This window comes from Marmota marmota, unplaced genomic scaffold (assembly GCF_001458135.2).
Source record: "Marmota marmota marmota unplaced genomic scaffold, marMar, whole genome shotgun sequence".
Lineage (NCBI taxonomy): Eukaryota > Metazoa > Chordata > Mammalia > Rodentia > Sciuridae > Marmota > Marmota marmota.
The window spans coordinates 3,590,912-3,612,731 of record NW_026000001.1 but is presented as its reverse complement, the minus strand read 5'-3'; the positions used below and the strand labels follow the sequence as shown (position 1 = coordinate 3,612,731).

The 21,820-nt window shown below is 63.6% G+C and overlaps 3 protein-coding genes across 8 annotated transcripts in view; 2 read left to right on the top strand and 1 right to left on the bottom strand.

Annotated features, from left to right (window-relative positions):
- The window catches only part of Shank2 (SH3 and multiple ankyrin repeat domains 2), a 204,170-nt gene that overhangs the window by 104,911 nt on the left and 77,439 nt on the right, over positions 1 to 21,820 (top strand). The gene's annotated exons all lie outside the window — the stretch shown is intronic.
- Positions 149 to 9,215, bottom strand: LOC125618097. Its single transcript, XM_048807840.1, has 2 exons — positions 7,294 to 9,215; positions 149 to 825 (listed from the first exon to the last, which is right to left on the bottom strand). The coding sequence occupies exons 1-2, from the start codon at positions 7,885 to 7,887 to the stop codon at positions 622 to 624; spliced, it is 798 nt and encodes a 265-aa protein (XP_048663797.1). The 5' UTR covers positions 7,888 to 9,215; the 3' UTR covers positions 149 to 621.
- LOC125618096 (keratinocyte proline-rich protein-like) lies at positions 17,637 to 21,554 on the top strand. 2 transcript variants are annotated; one of them, XM_048807839.1, is made up of 2 exons: positions 17,637 to 18,009; positions 18,104 to 21,554. In XM_048807839.1, exons 1-2 carry the CDS (start codon positions 17,950 to 17,952, stop codon positions 19,097 to 19,099), a joined length of 1,056 nt encoding a protein of 351 aa, XP_048663796.1. In that variant the 5' UTR covers positions 17,637 to 17,949; the 3' UTR covers positions 19,100 to 21,554. The 2 variants fall into 2 exon arrangements, with proteins under 2 accessions (XP_048663796.1, XP_048663795.1); XM_048807838.1 differs by having other exon boundaries at positions 18,068 to 21,554.

The following is a 21,820-nucleotide window of genomic DNA, read 5'->3' as shown; positions in this document are numbered from 1 at the left end:
AAGCCAAGCAGAGCCACCGTGGTTTGCACGGCGGTTCCCACGGGGAGACGTGGGGGCCCGTCTCGCCAGGGCTGCTGCTAAGTGGCCTCTGTCACTCACCCGATGCTGACTCCCTGGGAACCGTCTCCAGCCTGGACATTCGCCCCAGTGCGGCTATTATGGATTTTACTTCAGAGGGAACGGGAAATCACAGTTATAAGGCCCCGGGGTGCTCTCAACCAAGAAAGTTCATCTCTGCGGCAGCCTGAGGGCCGTCGGCCAGCCAGAGTGGGCTGAGGTCGCGTGTGCTGCAGGAAGAATGGACCATGTGGTGTGGGGTCCTTTAGGAGAGAACACTCCGGAACTGGAAGAGCCTGTGACACAGGGCCTCGCTGAGCAACACTGGTGATGTGCCGTGTCCCCGCCCTCGTCCTCTGACGTCACCCAGCTTGGCATCCACTGTCCTGTGGTCCTCCCTCCTGCCTGGGAACTCCTAAAGAGAGCCTGAAACTCAGTCCCCCAGAAAAGTCAGACCTCGTGGGAACCTGAGACTGGAGGGGCGGCCCTCTCCGCCTGGCACAGCCCTGAGCCAGGCGTCGGAGGCGGCTCGCAGCACCTCAACCCTGTCGGACTTTGCGTCGGTTACGTTGATGCTAGGCGCTGTGACAAACAGGCCCGGAGGGAATGGCGACTGTTCATCTCACAACGGGGGTCTGTGTCCTGCTCCCCTCGAGCACCTGCAGGAAGCAGCTGTCCTCCAGGCCGTAATGTCGGCTCCTTCCTCCCCGGCTCCTCCGTCCCCAGCACACAGTGCCCAGGCTGGGGCTTCCTTGCTGCCACATCTGGCTGGCGGGAGGGAAAGCGCACATCAGGTCAGCTCACGTCCCGGTGCCTCGACTCGCCTCTGGTGGCCATTCCTTGCCACAGAGCCCAGGGCCTGTGAGGTGACCTCACTGCACACCTGAAGGGGACACAAGTGCCGTTCTCTGCTGTCCATGCAGGACAGGCTGGGCACAGGCTGGAGCTCCTGCAGGCAAGACTGTAGAGGGCGCAGGTCAGGAGCTGCAGGGACCCATCGCTATTTTTCATGTGAAGGGACGTGAGTGATCTGAGCCATCGAACTCCCTAACTCAAGTGCAGGGCGTCTGCCCACCCCCTACGTCCCAGGGCGTCACAGTAACGACGCCAACTGCGTGCACTGAGCACCGACCCTGCCGAGCAGGTTACCACATGGCCACCTTGGATCTCAGTCACCCTGAAGGTCCACGCCCAACCTGGTCCCCACGTCACCTTGGGGGAGCAGAGGCTCCCTCTGGTGAGGACACGTGGCCTGCACGGAGCACTCAGCAGGCCACCCAGGGTCATTTCCCATCCCCAGGCCAGAGCGTGGTTACACCTGCAAAGACCCTCTGTCCAGACAAGGTGGAGACAGGCTCTGGGACTGAGAGATGGACAAGTCTGTTTAGGGGCCATCTCTCAACCCACCATGCCAGCCTCCATCCACGGTGGCTGGCCGCTACAGGGGACACAACCCAGCCCAGTGCAGGCCAGACACCCGCAGCCCTGGGCCTCAGGGCCTGTGGGCCAGGGCTGTATCCCCTCCTCCCCCGCCTGAGCCTAGCCCCTTCCATGGGGCCACCCCCAGGCCCCTGACCGCCTCCCAGGCCCAGCCTCCTGAACTCCACTGAGAGGCAGGGGCTGGGGAGGGTCAGGAGCAAGGCCTCGCGGGGGGTGGGGGCGAGGGGCTGATCAGGCCCTGGAGGCCAGACCTCCCTCTGGGGGCTTGTAGGGCACCCCAGGTCCCAGGCCAGCCAGGGACTTGACGGTCACCCGTGCCGTGCAGAGCAGTGTGCGGGGGGGTCCCTGGTGTGGCTTTGGCTCCCGTCAACGTGTGGCCAGGAAGACAAAGTGGGCATCCACTCTGAGTACAGACCCTCTGTACAGTCTGCCTGGCGTGTCCCCCACCGTCATGCTGTTGGGAGGGTGGCCTCCCTCGCCCTCCTGCCGCATGAGGACGGCGAGCAGGTGCCTCTATCAACCAGGCCTCCGGCCCCCACCGGACACCGGACCTGAAGCCTCCAGAACTGGAGACTATTCCTGTGGTTTTGAAGCCACCTGTTTGTGGCTTCTGCAGTCGCAGCCTGAGTGGGCCAAGCCCACCTGTCAGTGCTGGGAAGGCTGACCATGTCCACCCAAGGCTGACCATGTCCACAGCTGCCACCCGGGTCCCGAACGCAGAGGCCTCCAGGAGAGACAGCCTTGGCCAAAAGCAGCCTCCTGCCAGCCCAGGCCAGCCCAGGGGACTCCGCTTGGGCACGTACCCCCACATCTTCTGGGCAAAGCAGATTGGAGGTTCTTAGACAACCCCTGGGGCACAGTCGGCAGCTGCTCAGGTTTCCATTATTGAGCAGAAACTGAGCAGAGGACGCACAACCAGGCCGCAAGGGCCACCTGGTCCGATGGCATCTGCAGAGCGCTGCTCCCTGCTCCGCTGTGTGACTCATCCTTTGCTTCAGTAGGAAGGAGGGCGGGTGGGGGCTGCCAGCCTGGATCCCGCCCCCCACCCTGCGGCCCCCTCCCCGGCCTGTCTCCCTGTCTGTGAGGGGGGCCTGTGCCCGCTGTGCGGGGTGCCCGGGGTCCTTGGCACCCGGGAGCCGTGTTCCTGGCTGCCAGCTCTGGCAGCGGGTTCTTCCTGCCGTGGCCGCGGTCTTGTTCTGCGCCAGCCCACTCCCCCTGGACTCCGGCACCGGGGCGCCCACGCAGAGCAGTGCGCGATGATTAGTGTATTTACCAGATTATGGGATCAACTACTTCGCGAGGGAAAATTAGCCCAAATTGCCATGTGCCTCACAGCCCACTGCAGGCTGCTGGCGGTCACAAGCGTGCCACCCAGTGTCCTCGGCTGCCCAGGGAGTGGACACCCAGAAGGGGAACCACCACCATAGGCCTGTGTGAGCCTCGGTGGCCTGGGACGGCAGAGGTGGCTCTGTGTGTGCTGCTGGTGGCCCCCAGACCCCGGCCCCCTGGAGCCTGCCCATGGAGGACCAGCTGGGTGGCTTGGGCTGGCCCAGGGCCCAGGCAGCAGCTCTCTGGGCTGCAGAGTCTGGAGGTGCACAAGGCTGTTTTCCCAGCAAGTCCAGGCATTCCCCCCTCACCCCGCCTGCTCTTCAGTGTCCCTCAAAGTCATGGTGTCCCCATGGGACCTGGTGCCACTTCTCACGCAAGCATCCAGAGCGGTCACTAGAATCAGAAACCGTTCCTCAGCACCTCCCGAGTGTTCAGAAAGGTCCATTCCTTCAACTCAGGACCCAGATGGCACTTGGGGATCCGTCCCCTAGTCTCCCTCCATCTGAGCTGTCCCTCTCTTAACCTGCCATTGCCCTGTGGCAAGGTCCCTGTGGGTGGACCATGGGCTGCCTTACAGGCACATGCCCACTTCTGGGCATTGTCTGCCCCCTTCTTGCTCATGGAGGTGAGCTCTGCTGGCCTGTGGCTAGGTGCAGGCCATGGCCCAGGTCAGGCATGCGGCAACACTCCTCTGCTCCAGGGCACAGAGGGCAGTTCCCCACCTGAGTGGCAAGCTGGACCTTCACATTCGGGTGGCGATGGCTCACGTCCCTACAAGGTGCCCACCAGGTGTGGGCTGTCCGCTGTGGCTTGCCCTGGTCTCCCGGTCCTGGCTCTCCTTGCTCGGTGGTGAGCGGGTTCCCCAGGCTGGAAGGGCTCTCCCAACTGGCACGTGAGGATCCGTGCACTGGGGACATCTGTACAGGAGGGAGATACCTGCTTCGTGCTGTCCTCTGGGTCAGGCTTCTCCCTAAGGGCCCAGGCCGCCAGGGTCTCCACTGACGTCAGAGGAGTTGATTTGCGTTGGTGGGGGTCGGGAGCCTCCTCCCTCTGCCTCTGTCCCCCATGCCCGTCCCTGTCCCTGTCTCATGGTGTCATGTGGACTCCCGTGTCCATGTAGTTCAGGAGTCTAGATCAGCTGCAGACCTGACCGTCTCCCAAGCCCTAGCGGCCACTCCTCGCCCAGCACAGGGTCTGGAGAGCCCCAGATCAACACCTCCTCTTTCCCAATCAACAAACAATACAGAATGTTCTCCCAAAGCCCTTCTGCCTGCTCTAGCCCACACTGCCCTGGCGGCCCTGGTGCCACCGTATTCTGAGTGCCCATTGTGGGGGGGGCGACACCAGCGTGGGGCTAGGACACCCAGGCACTACACAGCACCCATGCCAATGGGGCAGGGGGACAGTGTTGTAAACAGAGGTTCTCAGTGTCATCTATAGATTGGATTGTTATCTGGTAAAGACAGGAGCCTGCTGGGCCAGGGACATGGTCTAGACCCATATGTCCGCCTGTCCCCGACGCCTGTGGTTTCCCAGCCCGGAACCCAGCCACGGTGGGAGACCTGGTGTCATGTGACGTTGGTGCCAGTTCTCTTCCCAGACTGAAGAGCTCATCGGCTCTGGGTGTTCCGCGCGTAACCAGGCACTTCTCAGAACAGAGAGAACACTGTCATTGTACTGTGCAAACATTAAGTCTTCAAAGTCACATTTTTTTTTCCAAAAGTAACGGAAAACCTAATTAGCTGACTTCTGCATACGACTCTGAGAAACAAAACACAGGAAATTACCTCTGGAAACCACTTTCCTGTTCTGAAGCCGGTGTTTTCTGTGGCGGGCCACAGACAGCCCTCAGGAGGAGCGGCTGCCATCCTGTGAGCCACGCAGCAGTTCCAGAAGCCGAGGAGGCGGCTTGGGACGCCAGCAGGGAGCAGGGGTACCAGGGGCGACATCCGCCCAGGCTGCCTCCCACGGGGTTTGGGTTTCAGGACGGCTCACTATCTGAGGTTCGGCCACATGTCCCCCTGCAGGGCACCTGAGTTGTGTATCCTGTCCCCTACAATGGCCACCGTGAGTCCACCTGGGGCTGGGCTGCAGGTGAGCCTTTGCTGAGCCCATTAGCACCTAAGACCTCGGGTTCCTACCCAGCACAGAGACGCTGGAGCCTGAGAAGGTGGACCAGCACCACAGCTGTGGTGAAAGGGGAAGGGGCGTGCCTTGTGACCCGGGGAATGTTCCAGATGGCGCCTCCCGAGCAGGTCCTCTGCAATTCAAGCTGGGTGTGCCACATGCACAAGTGCTAATTGTCCCAAGTCTGGGCAGCCCTGGGCACCTCTCCAGTTTGGGGCAACGTGGGCCTTATTTACCGCAGTGGCCTCTGCTCCTGTTCTGCAGCCCGGCACGTGACAGGTCCCTGCCTCCCCTGAGTGGCCTCTCCCACCCCCTGCAGGGGGCCGCTGTGGATCTGGCTCTGAGGGGTCTCCTGGCCCTCCTGGCCCCCAGGTCCCCTGCATCCAATCCCAGGGAGCCTGGAGTGCCTGTCGGGGGACCAGCCAGCTCAGGTGCCAGCGTGGCTCTAGTGGGGGCCTCCTGCACGCCCATCTCTCTGCGGCTGCCTCTGCTGCCAGGGAGGACCTCAGACCCGGGCCTCAAAATAGCCAGTGGCTTTCTCCTAGCCCCAGAGGACCAGAGGACCAGGCCCACCATCAGGCTGAGCGGGCTGCACTCCCGGGCTCCGGGGCAGGGCCTCTCCAGCCTCTGGGGCTCTGGGGGCTCCCTGCTGGTGGCCGTGTCCCTCCTGTCTCTGCTCCCGCCTGGGGAGGGTGCGGTCAGCTCTGTGTGACTCAGGCTCACTTTCTCTCCTAGAGGACACCAATCCCTGGGGTAGGGCCCTGACCCTCCTCCACTCCAGTATGACCTCATCCTACCTACCCGCTCCCCAGGTCGCACTTGGTCCCGTGGGCCTGGATTTCAGGGTGGGCCTGCATTTCGGGGTGGGCCTGGATTTGAAGGTGCGCCTGCATTTCAGGGTGGGCCTGGATTTCAGGGTGCGCCTGCATTTCAGGGTGGGCCTGCATTTCAGGGTGGGCCTGCATTTCAGGGTACGCCTGGATTTCAGGGTGCGCCTGGATTTGAAGGTGGGCCTGCATTTCAGGGTGGGCCTGCATTTCAGGGTGGGCCTGCATTTCAGGGTGCGCCTGGATTTCAGGGTGCGCCTGGATTTCAGAGGACCTGGCTCTGCTCCTCCTTGTTTGGAATAAGGCCGATCCTCAGAGGCCTTGGGAGTGGCTTTGCGGTCAGCCCTCTGGCTCTCTCCGGTCTGAGCCACCAGGACCTGCTGGCCCTTCCATTTGCAGCCTGCACTGACCCTGGCCTTGGTGTTGGTCCTGTGCTGAGAGCCACCCATCCTTCTTGGGCCACCTGCCACCTGTCCCCAGCTCGCCTGTGTGGTCGCGGCCAGCCTGCTGAGGTGGACAGATGTTTCTCACTCTGAGCACACACAGACCCACCCTGTCCCACCGACTGCCTGGAGAGCTGCCCGGCTCGGGGGTGAGCTGGGCGTGGGCATAAGCACGCAGCGTACATCTCCAGGGTTGGCGCCAGAGCCCTAGTGTTCAGCAGGGCTGCCCTCCACACAGAGCCTTCTGGAAGCCCCCGGCGCTTTCCTCTTGCATTCCCCTGACAAACACCAGGTCTTGTGGCCGCAGCTCGCAGCCAGGCCAGGCTGAGAAGAGGGGCTTCAGCCGAGTCGGTGTCCCCCACACAGCCGGGGTCTCCACAGCGGGGAGGAGAGAGGACAGGCTGGGCAGCTGGAGCTGGATGGCCAGGCCCCGGTGCCCGTGGGAAACACGAGGCCTGGGCATGGGCTGGGCCTGCCGGTCAGCCAGGGTCAGGGCGTCGGAGGGTGATGGGGGACAGCCCTACAGAGGGTGCACCTCTGTGTCAGCTGCCTTGCCCCAGACAGAGGGCAGCCTCCTTCCTGCTCGAGCTACTGGTCAGTGGCATTGGTCAAGAGTGGCTGAGGTGGCAACCAAGGGACACCTGGGGACAGCCAGGGAGTCAGGGTGGGCCCCAGAGGCAGCAGCGTCCTCAGTGACCCCTGAGGGGGCCTGGGAAGATCAAAAGCTTCTGGGACCAGAGGACAGAGCCCCTGCCTCCCCACATCACCCCCCGCCAGCGGGTGTGGGCAGCCGGCCTGCTGCGGCCCTGAGAGGTAGGAGCACCGCCATTGCTAGAGGGTCCCGCGGTTGGCCGGGTCACCCCTGCCCTTCCCACCACACGTGGCCCCAGTGCTGTGGTGACTGCACGTGACCTGGCCTCCCTCCCACAGAGGCCACTCCTGCTGGAGGGCGGTCAGGTGCTGGGCCCCACGAGGCCAGCTTTGGGCTCTGTGTCCTTGTCACCCAGGGCAGCTCAGTGACAGAGGCCTGTAGAACTCTGCAGGGCACCCCTCCCCACTGCCCTTTGCACCTGGTCAGCAGCGGCCCTGGTGAGGGACCAGGGAGCCGTCTGGGGCGTGCCTGGGACGAGAGGCTGGCTTGGGTGCTGGGAGGAGAGGGTCCCCGGGGCGCGTTTCCCTCGGAGCTCAGGCTGCAGTGGGCACGCGCCCACGGCCCAGCACCGGCCCTCTGCGAGGGCAGCGTTTCCTGCGGGCTGGAATCGACTGCAGGCGGCACACGAATCCCCTTCCGCCTGGCAGAGCAGTGGGCAGGCTCTGGGCACAGCCTGTCTGCGCAGAGGGCCCCGCCTGTCGGGCTGCGTCCTGGAGCCCCAGAGTGGGACTGTTTGCCCAGCCGGAGCCTTGGGGACTCCTGTCCACCTGCTACTCAAAAGCCTCCGTCCACACACTGCTGGAGCCGGTCCTGGGTGGTGGGCGGAGGCAGCAGGAGGTGGAGCCCAAGGCCTGGAGATCAGGGGGTCAGGACAGGTGGCCGCCGGGTGCCTGCCCGTGGGGCTGGTGCGGGCTCCACCTCCTCTGGGCCAGGCGACCTTGGGCACCTCACTGCCCCCCGTGTCATCCTCCCCACTCCAGGGAGTGGACCCCTCCCTCTTAAGCTGCCACATCCTGTTGATGTGCTGTGCCACCTCACCAGTGCTGGGCACACGGGGCTCGCGCTACCGAGTGACCCCGTCCTCCCTCACGGGTCCGCACCTAACCAGGGAGTGGGCAGAGCAGGAGTGGCTGGTCCTTCTTTGCCCATGGACCCTGCTGTACAAAAACGAGCCTATCTCCTAGCCAGGGCCCCCGGAGGGCCACACCTGGCGGATGTGTAGCGGTCAGGAGGAGGGGGCAGCGCAGGAACCAACAGTTGCAAGGTTGCAGCTGCGTAAAAGCCCTGAGGCTCATCTCCTGCTCACTGTCACCCCTGAGGTCTGTTGGGCCCCGTCCCCACCCAGCTAAGGACAGGTGGCTGGAGCCCCACCAACCAAGCCGTCACCAGGCCTGGGCTGCACAACAGGGTCCAGGCAGTGTGGGACACCCATCAGTGCCCCTTCCTGCTGGCCCTCCACGTCAGCTTCAGGAGGGGGGAAACCTGCCCGTGGAGGACACTGGGACCTCAGTGACCAGCCGACTACGGTGCCCAGAGCAGGTTCCTGACAAGGCCCCACCCTGCCCCTAGGCCCCGCCTGGCCCACCAGCTATCCCAAGACCAGCCAGGGGGCTCCCACAGCCCCTGGGCTGGGCACCCAAGTCACAAACGTGTGACTTGTTCGCACATCCTCTGCCCCGTCCTGCTGCCCACTCTGGGCTATAGGGCATTGTGGTGTGGCTTGGGGAGCAGAGCCGTCAGCCCCCTGCTCCTCCCTGGACCTAATGGGCATCAGGCTGCGTGCACGAAGCTGGCCACCTGGGTGGGGGGATTGGATGGGGGGAAGGCTGCTCGGCCAGCTCCCCTGGGGCCCAGAGCCCAGCTGGCCTCAGTCAGAGCTGGGCTCCCCCAAGGAGGCTCCCTGCGTCCTGGTCCCGGTGCCAGGCCTCGTGCCACCGTCGATGCCGACTTGGCCGAGCCATGTCTGTTGGTAGCCCTTCCTGTGCCACCTGGAAGCAGGTAGAAGCGCCTGCTGGAGGGGCCTGTCAGGGCCAGGAGGAGTGGACAGGAAGACGCGCCTCCCTAAATGGGCTGGCAAGCCGCGTGCCGGGGGTGTTTCCGTTGCCAGCTGAGTTGTGACTCTCGGCAACCGTCTCCTGGCAACCGTGCGGGTGGGGTGCTGTGCTCAGCCGATGGGCGGCTGGGCTGGAGGCTGCTGGGGCGCAGAGCGAGGCAGCGGAAGCTGAGGGACGCCCCGGAGGCCGCAGCCCTCGCTCCGCAGGCGGGAGGGTCGCCCCACGGCTCAGACCCGGGTGGGCTCCCTGGCACCCAGGCCTGGGTCTCCCGATCCACAAAACCAGGAGATCAGAGGCAGGACTGCGCCGTCAGCCAGGGACAGGCCTGGCCTCTGCCGCCAGCTCCTGGGAGGGGGCCGGCCACTGGGCAGTCTAAAGGGTGCCTGTGACCGTGGTTTGGGCCACCCCATTGGCCTGGGCCTCCAGGGGAGGCCAGTCCCCAAGAGGATTAGCCCAGGGGCATGGAATGGGAAGGGAGCCAGGCGGTGGCCAGGTGTAGCCCAGCATAGGACACTCCACCCTGGGACTTCCCTAGTTACCTCTGTGCTTCCTGTCACATGTCACCGCAGGGAGGGGACTGAGTCCCAGCTGCACAGAGAGGACCCCTCTTTGTCCCCGACAGCCTTTAGCCGGGTCTTTTCCTGTGACACACGGTGACCTTGAGGGTGAATGCTCTTGCTCCTTCTGTGTCCTCTCACCGATCGTCAGGCTGCGCCTGGTCTTGGGACCCTGTATCTTGTGGCTGCATCAGAAGGGACATGGGCCATCTCGTGGGCTGTGCTAACGGAAGGCTGGCCACTCCTGGTGAGGACTGACCCAGATGGACAGGCTGCTCAGGTGGTGATGTCTGCACAGCTGACGCTCAGGCAGGGACCAGGTGGCCTTTCTCTGTAGTGACACGGTCAGCGCTGGGGCCCTTGCTCTGCTGAGCCTCTGCGTGGTGGGGTATGAGTAGAGCATCCTAGTGAGTGTCCCCAAGTCATGACGACCACAGACGTCTCCCGACGTTGCGTCGTCCCTGGGTGGGCACTGAGAGCCCTGGGCAAGGACCCTCCTGAGGAGGGGGATGGCGTGTCCCCGTGCCGCCCCGGGGCAGGCTGGCTGGGCGTGGGAGTGTTTCAGGGAAGGACACACATGTGCTGCAGGGTGGATGGGGAGGCAGCCCAGCAGGGCCCGGACAGCAGGACGAGGCATCTCCACGGCCCCCGCAGCCCCAGACCTGAGAGCAGCAGGGGCAGAGCCCACCTTGGGCTGCAGACAGGGGACCGGCCAGGCCAGCTCCTGTCTTCTCTCTGCCTTGGGGAGTTGCGCCCAGGAAGAGAGGAACCGCTGACCGCTCTCATGGGCTGGCCCCTGAGCCAGCCCCGGGCAGGACGCTCACCTGAGGGACGTGGAGATGCAGCAGAGGCTCTGGACAGCGGGGCCTCTGCTGCGGGGACCCCGCTGGAGATGGCGCCTACAGAAGGCCATCAGGTCCTCTCCTCTACGCCGCCTTCCGTGCGCCTCAGCCTGTCTGCTCCCATCTGAAGACTGCAGCAGAGGCCGAGATGGACAGTGTCCCCCAGAACTGCTGTCCCTGGGGACCTGGACAGGACCTTCACAGAGGTGATTGGTCAGGACCTTGAGAAGCTCCTGGATGTGAGCGTCTCCAAATCCCAGGTGCCTGCACCCTGCGCAGAGGAGGAGAGAACAGGGCGCGGAGGAGGCCCCGAGCAGGGTGGGAGCCAGGGAGGGGCTGGCAGGGACGGCTCTCCCGGCCTTGGGTGGCTCCGACCTCCTGAACAGCAAGTCAGTCAACTCCCCGTTCCAAGCCCCCGGTTTGTGCTGCTGCTTCATGGTGACCCCAGGACACTGACACGTAGCTCCAGGGGCTGTCTCCATGTCCAGAAGAGGCCAGACGGGGGTCTCAGGTGTGGAACTCTAGATGGGGGGGGTAACGCCTGAGTCTTTTCCTGCGCGTCTTGGTGGTCATGGGCCCTCTGCTGGGCTGGGGCAGCCTGGGTGCTGGTCAGGGAGGAGGAGTCCACTGTGTTGTGTTGAGACGCCGGCTACACATCCGCCTGAGTCCAGAGGGCTCCAGGGCACAGAGGGCTGTCCAGTACCTGTGGGCTCACCTGTCCCCCCAGTGACACACTGACCCCCTTCTTCCTGACAGGCCACGTGGCCAGCACAGAAGGCTGAGCCAGGGGCCTCCACGTGGGCGCCTGGACAGGCAGGGCCAGGGCCAGGAGGAGAGCTCTGAGGTGTCCTCCCTGAGTGGGGGATGGCAGGTGACATCTCACTCCCGATTCTCTCCCCAGTGTGGCCATGCGGGCAGGAGGTCAGTGTGCTGCCAGGCCCGAGCCCCGCCTCTGGTCAGCGTACCTGTGGCTCAGGCCGTACCTCCTGCTGGAGTCTCATGGTGTCCCCAGGAAAGGATCTTACGCTGGGCTCTGCCATCTGTCCCCACCATGTCCTCAGCCCCCCACCCGTGTCCTCCGGCAGTCTCTGTGGTCCACACGGTCACAACTGGGCTGTCTTGGGGACGTGGAGCTGTCCTGGGTGGTGAGAGGGCCTGAGCGCCAGTCCTGCGTCACCTCTTCTTGCTGTGACCCTGGCGGGCCCTGGGTGGCTCCTGCCTCAGTTTCCTTGTCTGCAAAGTGGGGACCAAGACCGGGGCAGGCTGTGAGGTGCCGCGGTCTGTCTGGGCACAAAATAACCGAGCCGCCACGAGGCACCTGTAGGTTCAAACAGGAACCCCTTTATTGCCCCAACTCCCACGAACGCCACCCACGTGGCCCTTCCAGGAACCACCAACCGGAAATCCCCACGAGAACTCCAAAGCAGCGGGCGCCCAGGCGGACAGCAGGGGTCCATATACAACTGAATACCCAGCCTAACATAACCATCATCATCTCAATGGCTCGCTGGCGTCACCTCTCAACCACTCCCTCTGGCAAAATGCCAGGCGTCATTCTGACTGGCTGTGGCTCTCAGCAGTGAGGTGGACATCTCACTGGGATATGGGGCTCCTGAGCGGCCCACAGAGCCCCAGGACCAGGGCGTCCTGGGAGGTGGGGACAGGCTGGATGTGTGGCGTGGGATCAGGACCAGTCCTCAGGGCCTGGCACCCCAGGCTGGAGCTGCACCTCGTCCCTGCAGCCCAAGGGCAGTGCCGGCACCAGCCCCATTCACAGAGGCTGGAGGGTGTCACACAGAGTCACACCACCTGGCCCCACAGGTGCCTGAGCTGCTCGGGCTTCGTACAAACATTCCAGGGCGGCTGCTGGCCAGCCGACTCCGACTCCTCACAGTCCCGGAGCCTGGACGTCCAGGTCTGGTGCTGCGGTTCCTAGGCAGGCCACCTTCTTCCTGTGTCCTCACAAGGCGGGCTGCAAGCTCCCTGTCCTCTTCTCACAAGGACATTGACTCCGAGGAATCGGGGCCCACCCACCCTGTGACCTCAGGCAGCCTAAGTTCCTCCCCCAGGGCTGGCCCCAGACACAGTCACGTGGGGTGGGTAGCGGCTACTTCAGGGGCAGGAACATTCCATCCATGACAGCTTGGCCTGCGGCTGTCCAGGGCGGGCGGGAAGGACGGAGGACGCGCTGGCCCCTGCAGGCCCAGGGCAGCGGTGTTTCCGTGGAAGTGGGCCCGCATCTGGAGACCATGGGGTCCATGGGGCCATGGGGTCCTGTGTCCCCGCCCAGCCGAGGCTCCGGGAAGCAGAACAGCGAGATTTGGGTTCCGAGGAGGCCAAAGCAAGGCAGTGGTCCTTCTGCCTTGAAAATGTGGACCAGCAAGTCTGCAGAGGCCCCACCCAGCTAGACCGGCTGCCCACTGTCCGGCTGCCCAGTGTCCAGCTGCCCAGTGTCTGGCTGCCGCACGCCCAGTCACATCCCCCGGGGTGTGCAGTGGAGCTGAATGCCCTGTGTGGCAGGTCAGGAGGCGGGGCCCTTGGGGGGGACAGGGCTAGCTGCGGTCACAGGGTGGGCCCCGTGGTGCCATCAGTGCCCTGTGGGAAGAGAGGCCAACGCCTGTCCTTTGGGGTGGACGTTCTCTTCCTGCGGTCTCAGTGGCCCCCGCGGAGCTTCTGCTGACTGTGGCTCTTTTAAACTGACCCAGGCCTCCTGGGTGATAGGGCGAGGACAGGTACAGCCGAGCTGCTCCGAGCTGTGGCCGGGCCCGGGAGAGTCCTGCCTGCACCCTCCAGGTGTCCCTGGGCTGTGGCCACGTCCCTGCGTCCCCGCCTTTTCCTCTCTGTGCGTCAAACTTCTGCCTCCCTCTTGTAAGGACACTGTGGTGGCATTTGGGCCCAGCAGGTGTGTCCAGCTCACAGACGGCAGATTCTAACCCTCTCCCCTGCTTTCCTCAGCGACCCGCCAGCCTGCAGCGGGGTCATCCCACGTCCCCCAGTCACACGGGCCCGTCCACATGCCGTGGCCTAGGACCCACCTGAAGATGGCGGGGGAGAGTGGGAAGGGGGGGTCACCGAGGCCGAGGGGGTGCTTGGCAGTGACCTCCCCCGAGCAGGTCACCTCTGTTAGCAGAGGTGCCCGTGTGGCTGTTTGGACAGGTGTCCCTGGTGGGTCCACACCCTAGTCCCCAGAAACCACAAATACGTGACGTTCCCTGCATGGCAGAGGGGACCTTGAGACGAGATGAAGTGAAGGACCTTGCGGGGAGTCACGGTCCTGCCTCAGACAGGGGCTCCTGTGGCACGTGTGGTGATGGCGAGCGATGGGACTCTCACGCGCTCCCTTGGGAGTGACTGACGTCACGCGGGGTCGGGCCATGTGCAGAAGGTGGCGTCCTGCAGCCGAGCCGGGTCTGCGGGAGGAAGGGGACGAGACGTCGGCACGAGCAGAGGCTCCCTGGGCTCCACTGGCTGCCAGGTCACCCGTGCTGGACTTGGCCCTGGCCCTGAAGCTTGCCGTCCCCACCCGCCACTCCGCAGATTTGCTCCATTTCACACAGGGCCAAGGATGGGACCTGGGGACGCTGCCAGGCCCCTGCAGGGGTTCTGGCCGCTCACTCGGTGGGTGTCCGCGCGGCGTGAGGGGGTCAGGGACAGGGTTTAGGTGAAGGGTGATTTAAGCCACAGTTGTGCCCGCGGGTCTCTGAGTTGGTGTCACTGGATTCTTGAGCCGCGTAACCCTCTAGGCAGCCGGACTGGGTTTGTGACTGTGTTTTGTGACTTAATCCCCAAGCCCCAGCATGTGGCTGCTGGCAGGGGAGGCTGTGGCCTGCTCTCGTGGAGCCTTGGAGGACCTGGCCTGCAATTCCAGCCTCCTCCGTGGTCAGCAAGGCTGGACAGGAGTGCAGTTAGCTCAGGGGACTTTGTCCTGAGCCACAGTCCTTTCCCCCGAGTGTGCTCTGCAATACTGGCTGGAACTCCCCAGCGTGTGTGCAGAGACTCGCGTCTCTGGCGGGCCAACAGGGTGGACCTCCACTCACTCAGACTGTTTCTCAAAATCCAGCATTCACTGCAAGAGTGAACTTGAACTTGCTCCAGGGGGGCGGGTCCTGCAGACCACCCAGGGTGCTGTGTTACCCTGGTTAGGCCGTTGTGTTTCCCTTTTCACTCGGCCCCCCAGGAAGCCCAAAGCCACCTGTCTGGCAGCCCCTGGTTGCCACGTCTGCTCCTGCTCCTGGCTCTTCCTTCCTTTCACGGCCAGGGGTTGGCCAGATGTGACCCACGGGCTGTTTGGGGATCTGTGCAAGATAAGTGACAGTTTTACATTTTAAAAGTGGATGATAAATCCACCCTTTGAAAACCCCAGGAAAACCCCATTCCCACCCAGGGGCGTGTGGACTCCTGACCTGGAGTCTCTGGCTCTGACCCTGTGCGGCTCTGGCCCTGTGCGGGCAAAGTCTGCTGCCCCCGCGGCCCTGCTGGGTGGCCAGCCTGGCAGAGGGCCTCTCTGGGGGAGACACGGGGCCTCCCCAAGCCCAGAACTGAGTCCCAGTCTCCCCTGGCAGGGCGCTGCCCCCTGGGTCCGTCCAGGGCCTTCTCAGGAGCTGCTCTGCGCCAGGAGGTGGCCCTGCACAGAGCAGCGGGCTCCGAGGCCCTCTTCCGTGACGCGCTGTGGGTGGCAGGCCCCTGCGGGCTCTGTGTGGGGCGCGTGGAGCGGGCTGCTCTTTCCTCCCGTCTCCTGGCAGTTAGTCATCTGCTGAGATGCCTCGGGGACGGAGCTGCCCAACCAGGAGCAGCGTGGCCGCCCTTCCTGTCCCCTTCCTGTCCCCTTCCCTGTCCCCTCCAGCTCAGGGATGGAGACGCCACCTGCCTGTCGAAGCAGCAGGAGGGGGCAGCAGCGGCTCTGCACTGAGGACCCCAGGCCCAGGGCCTGGGCAGGCTCCGGGGATGGGTGGCCGGCTTGGTCATCCTTGTCCTCGGCCCATGGCCACAGCCGGGGGCCACAAGACGAAGGCGGCGATGGAGGCAGGGCCCGGGCATTGCTGAGACCAAACTCACGCCCTGAGCTCAGCCGCCGCACGCGCCTGCCCCTCGCAGGACCTGAGAACCCGCTCCCTCGAGGCACCTGTGGTCCCTCCCTGCAGTGGAACACCTGAGGCAAGTGGCTTACCCAGAGAGAGGTCACTTGGCTCGCGGTGGGGAGGATCCTGTCCTCTGGCTCTGGGCCCGAGGGGCAGCTCACCGTGCGGAGAAGGACGGGCAGAGCAAACCTGCCCCGCGTGAGCCCAGAGGCCAAAGAGGAGGAGAGGGGTCCCACAGCCCCTTTAGGGGATGTCCCTACCCCTGGCCCGAGGGCCCTCCGCGAGGCCCACCCCCAAGGTCCCACCACCTCCCGGGGACCAAGCCTCGGCATGGCCTGGTGGGGACTCACACAACCAGCACTGTCACCTCTTCCAGCCCCTGAGGTCCCTCGACTGCGACTCGGTCCCGGCCTCTACCCCGGCGTGTCCGTGTCCAGCCCTCCCCCTCCTCATAAGGCCACTGGTGGTGCTGGACGTCCAAACGAGGCCCCGCCTGGGCTGCTGGCCTGGGACTCCCGAGTCCTTGGATGCGGCTCTGACGGCTGCACCCGCCCCGCCTCTCAGGGACACTTTGGTTTAAACCAACCGTGAGACAGTTCTGGACGGAGCCTCTTAGGGACGCTGGCCTGGCGGGTGCCAGGGTCACTTCCCGTCTCTGGCCACCGTGGACACTGGCGCCCTCTGCTCACACCAGTCACTACAGACACGGAAAGGCCCAGCGTTCAGAGGGGCAAGAGGCTGGAAGTGACACAGGCGTCTGTTGGCGAGGAGGGACCCTGTCACCGCTGGAGTACCTGCCACCCAATGGGGACAATGGATGGTGACACCTTGAGAGCTGTATTTGGACTTTGATAGTCAGAAACGCCCAGGATGGTGGAGGAAGAGAGTCCTGTGTATGCTAGTGAGCCGGCTGGGGGACAGGTGGCTTCAGGGTGGGGCCGGTCACCACAAAGACCCAGGTGGGACAAGTGGGTGGAGACCTGGATCCCCTACACACCTCCTGGGAGGGGAGAGGACCAAAGGCCGAGCTGGTCACCAGTGGACAGTGATGTGTCCAGCCATGCCTACCTCGTGACACCTCCTGGAGTCCCACAGGACAGGCCTCAGGGCTTCCAGAGCAGCTGGACCCAGGACCTGCGTGGACTGAGGCACACGGGGGCGGTGGCCACTCCGTGCCCCTTCCTGTCCCTCACCTGTGTCTCCTCCTCTGGTGTCCATCTGCACCCTTTACAACACCCTTCCTAATAAACCAGGGACCCGAGTGCTCCCCTGGGCCCAGGAGCTGCCCTAGAGGTTAGTCGGACCCGAGGAGGGGGTTGTGGGGACCTCAACTTTGGTCAGTCACACCTGGAGAGGGGCCAGTGTTGGGGACTGAGCCTCGTCCTGTGGATCCGGCATCACTCCAGAACTGAGGTGAATTGGGGACCCTGGGCTGGTGCCCGCTGTGGCAGAATGGCCCGTCTGCTTGACCCGTGGGGACCTACGTGCTCGGCCACAGGAGTCTGTGTGGACGTTTGAGTGAGTTCAGGAGACGCTGAGTTAGTTTTCCTCTCTCCTCAGACAACGGCCGTGTCAAGGCAGATAGTGGACACAGACAGGGGATGGGCTAGGGAGAAAAGCCAGGGCGTTAAAAACAAGAACACGGGCCCACTTACCTCGGGGTGGGTCAGCGGGAGCAGTGGCACTCCATTCTCCTCAGTGGAGTCTCACGTATTCTTGCACATTCTCTCATCCTCCTGGGTGAAGTTCCATTGGAAGGTTTCATTCATCCAAATATAATTTCATGAAGGAGGAAGAGCGTCATGGAGAACGTGTGTGCTCCCATGAGTTAAGTTCTCAGGTGTACTAGGCAGCTTTGAGCTACTGTAGTGCTGTGCCTGAGACAGATGACCTTATAAAGAGAAAGGGTTTACTTAGCTCACAGTTCTGTCAGTTCACAGCTCAAGATCAGGCAGCCTCACTGACCTGGCCTCTGCTGAGGGCAGTGGTCTCTTGTAGGAGCAAGTGGCCACATCTCCAAGCAGAGCAGAGGAGATGGCCAGGCTGAGGCTTGCAAGAAGGTGCTCTCTCAAGAGCTGCCTCCCCAGGGCAGTGCCCTTCCACAGGGCCCAGCGGGAGCCCCGGGGTCTCTCAGGCCCCACCTCTAGCTGATGTATGCTGACAGCCTGCTTGGTGGGACACACCTGGGGAGATGCACCTGGGGATCGTACGGGGGGTGGCTGTACGGGGGCAGGGCTGCCCACTGCTGGGTGGACAGAAGGTGCTCACCTTGAGGTTCACCTTCATCTGAGGGGGGTCACGTGGGCTTCCACCGTCTCCCAGTCAGCCCAGCCAGACTGCCCCCCAGTGTCCAGGGCTGTTGTCCAGGGCACTCTGGAAACCCGCTCCTCTAGAGGTGACGGCCCAGCACAGAGCCCAGCTCCCCAGCGCCCGTCCCACGACTTCTGGTGCCACGTCATGCCAGCCTTGTCCTCGCTGGCTGCAGAGCAGCAGCAGGTGGGTCGGGGGTGGCATTCGATCCCTTTTAGCAGCAGCCCTGCCACATGCCCCTGAGAGTCACCAGGAGGTCAGCCCTGCCACATGCCCCTGAGAGTCACCAGGAGGTCAGCCCTGCCCTAAGAGTCACCAGGAGGTCAGCCCTGCCNTGAGAGTCACCAGGAGGTCAGCCCTGCCACATGCCCTGAGAGTCACCAGGAGGTCAGCCCTGCCACATGCCCTGAGAGTCACCAGGAGGTCAGCCCTGCCACATGCCCTGAGAGTCACCAGGAGGTCAGCCCTGCCACATGCCCTGAGAGTCACCAGGAGGTCAGCCCTGCCACATGCCCTGAGAGTCACCAGGAGGTCAGCCCTGCCACATGCCCTGAGAGTCACCAGGAGGTCAGCCCTGCCACATGCCCTGAGAGTCACCAGGAGGTCAGCCCTGCCACATGCCCTGAGAGTCACCAGGAGGTCAGCCCTGCCACATGCCCTGAGAGTCACCAGGAGGTCAGCCCTGCCACATGCCCTGAGAGTCACCAGGAGGTCAGCCCTGCCACATGCCCTGAGAGTCACCAGGAGGTCAGCCCTGCCACATGCCCTGAGAGTCACCAGGAGGTCAGCCCTGCCACATGCCCTGAGAGTCACCAGGAGGTCAGCCCTGCCACATGCCCTGAGAGTCACCAGGAGGTCAGCCCTGCCACATGCCCTGAGAGTCACCAGGAGGTCAGCCCTGCCACATGCCCTGAGAGTCACCAGGAGGTCAGCCCTGCCACATGCCCTGAGAGTCACCAGGAGGTCAGCCCTGCCACATGCCCTGAGAGTCACCAGGAGGTCAGCCCTGCCACATGCCCTGAGAGTCACCAGGAGGTCAGCCCTGCCACATGCCCTGAGAGTCACCAGGAGGTCAGCCCTGCCACATGCCCTGAGAGTCACCAGGAGGTCAGCCCTGCCACATGCCCTGAGAGTCACCAGGAGGTCAGCCCTGCCACATGCCCTGAGAGTCACCAGGAGGTCAGCCCTGCCACATGCCCTGAGAGTCACCAGGAGGTCAGCCCTGCCACATGCCCTGAGAGTCACCAGGAGGTCAGCCCTGCCACATGCCCTGAGAGTCACCAGGAGGTCAGCCCTGCCACATGCCCTGAGAGTCACCAGGAGGTCAGCCCTGCCACATGCCCCGAGAGTCACCCAGAGGTCAGCCCTGCCGCGTGCCCCTGAGAGTCACCAGGAGGTCAGCCCTGCCACATGCCCCCGAGAGTCACCAGGACTGGAAATCACCCTCCTTCTCCGTCTTCAGCAAAATGAAGATGGCGCTCAGCTCCCATCCCTCTGGAAGGTCGGTCCTCAGTGTCCGGCTGTAGTCCTGGCAGTAGCCAGTTCTCAGATGACATCTCCCCAGGACACCCTGCCGCTTGCCCGCCAAATGCCCCCCTGCCCACGTCTGACCTGCTGATCACGTGGTTTGGTAGAGGACAGGAGTAAAGCCCGGGAAGGTGAGCAGGGGCGGAGGTGGCCCTTACGGGAGTCCCTGTCCCCGGGCTCACTGGGATGGAGCTCAGAGGTGAGGAAGCCCCTGAGGCGCAGGACAGGTCAAGGGTGGTGGGAGGTGGCTGTTCCCAGGCTGCTGTGGCCAGGGCAGGGGAGACGAGGTGAGAGCCAGCAGGGCTCTGGTGGAGCTGAGTCAGGGTGACAGCAATGTCCCGACTGTCCTGGCCCACCCCACCATCGTCTCTTCCTTAGAGAGCAGGACCAGAGCCGGGGGGTCCATGAACTTGTCCTCCTCAACACTGACCAAGTGCCCGCTGGGCTCCTGCCCTTCCTGCTCTGCCCCGTCCAGCCCCGGAAAGAGGCATGCCCCCATTCAGGAACTCTCTGCACCTTGTTAAAGGTCACTGCTTCTGTCCCTCTTGGAGGCCAGTCTTGGGTGGCAGACATGTTAAGTCACAATCTGTCTCAGATCACTGTGGCTCTCGGCAGCACACGGCCACCCTCAGGCCAAGGCCTCGTTGCAGCTGGGAAGAGGCTGCAGCTCTGGGTTGGGGACCCTGTGGTCAACAGGGAAGCAGCGGTCATCGTTAAGGACCAGTGGTTCTCCATAATCAGAATCTGAAGCTGAGGATGATCTGGGCAGCTCTCGGCAGGAGCCCACAGGTCCACAGGGCTCCGCAGTGGCCCTGGCTTTGAGAGCTGCTGTGCCTGTGAGGACCCTGACGGGGCCAGGGTGGCCTGCCCCTGTCCCGGCAGCCACGCGTGCACTCTGCGGGCTGGACTTGTGTGAGCGACTCCGTGAGATCCTCCTGACCGCTGTGTCCCCTAGCTGCCTTGCTCTCTGCTGGAGTTGCGTTTGCTGTTGGTGAATGTAAAATGCAGAATTATTACATTACAAATGTAGCCTTCCCAGGAGGACACCGTCCCCGCCGTCAGGACGGCCGAGAACCAGGGCCTCCAGGAGCCGCAGCCTATCTCTGGCTTCACAGTTGCATCTGAGGAGCGGGGGACACGCAGGGACTGGCCTGAGGTCACGGGCATGACTTGGGCCACCTGACAGTTGCCCTGGCGGGGTGACGGGAGGACATAGCCAAGCGTTTAGCACACCCAGCCTGATTGGTCACTGTGCGGCTGGCAGCAGGACAGCCTGGACCCCGAGTTTGTGACAAGCGATTGACCAGGCAAAGCCATCCGTCACTCAGATCTAGAAGGAGCCATGCTGCAGGATTCCAGGGTCCCGGGGCCATGGGCTTCAGTGTGGTAGGACACATACCGTCCACTGCCATCATGACCACTTAAGAGTGAATGACTCCGTGGCATTAGCTACACTCCCAAGGTTGTGCGGACCTCCCTGCCAGCTGTCCAGAGCACTGGTCACCCTAACAGGGAACACACGTCCACCTGCAGTCACTCCTCCTGTCCCCTGCCTGGGTCGTGTGGACTGACCCCTGCGGGTGTCTCCAGTGTGGCCCTCCACGCCTGCCCCGAGTCCATCTGCACTGTGGTCTGTGTCAGTGCTGCACCCCAAGGCTGGTGACACTTCCTGTTATGTCCCACGCTGAAGGGCTCTCTGCTGGGTGAGTGTCCCCCAGGGGTCCATGTGTGGGGACCGTTCAGAGAAAATCATCATAAGAGGCCCCTAGGTTAGGGGACTGTGGGACCTTGACCCGTCCTTTCGGTCAGCTCTCTGGCTCAGGGTGGAATGGTCAGCTTCCCCACACCCTCTCACCATGATGTGCCGCCCTCACCAGAGGCCCAGAGCAAAGCAGCTGCCCGTCCTGGATGGGAGCCTCCAGAACTCAGAGCTGCATAAACCTTTCCTCTCTGTAAGTTAATTACCTGGGGTATTTCATCACAGCAACGTGAAGCTGACTAACCTTGCCTATGTGTAATTCCCACATTGCCGTGTACACAGCACTGTCTTCATCCATTCTTCAGGTGACAGACACTGTGTTGTTTCTGCCACCGTGGGCTGGCGTAAGCAGTGCTGCGACTCCCACATGGGTAGGAGCCTGTGTTCTGCTCCCATGCCCGTGTGGGTGCCCGTGTGGGTGCCCGTGTGGGTGCCCGTGTGTCTTCTGCTCCGTTGTCAGTTCTCCGGGTTGTGTGCGTAGCTGTGAGATTGCTGGGCCACGTGGCAGCAGGTACGTCACTTAGGAAGAGCCTCCCCATTGTTCTGTGCCACGTTGCTGGCCTGGGCACGCCCAGCAGCCTCTCGGGGCCTGAGCTGACAGCTGCAGCAGCCCTGGGGGCCTTGGCCTGTGAGCAGCAGGTGTGCCCAGTCTCCTCCCATTCTGGGAGCACCTGCCTCAGGGCGTCCAGCTGTCCTTCCTGGCCCTTGGCTGGGTAAGCACTCCCTTGACCTGACTGGGGAGGCCAGGGAGCAGGAGCCGGGGGACAGGAGCCAGGGGACAGGAGCCGGGGGATAGGAGCCGGGGGGCAGGATCCGGG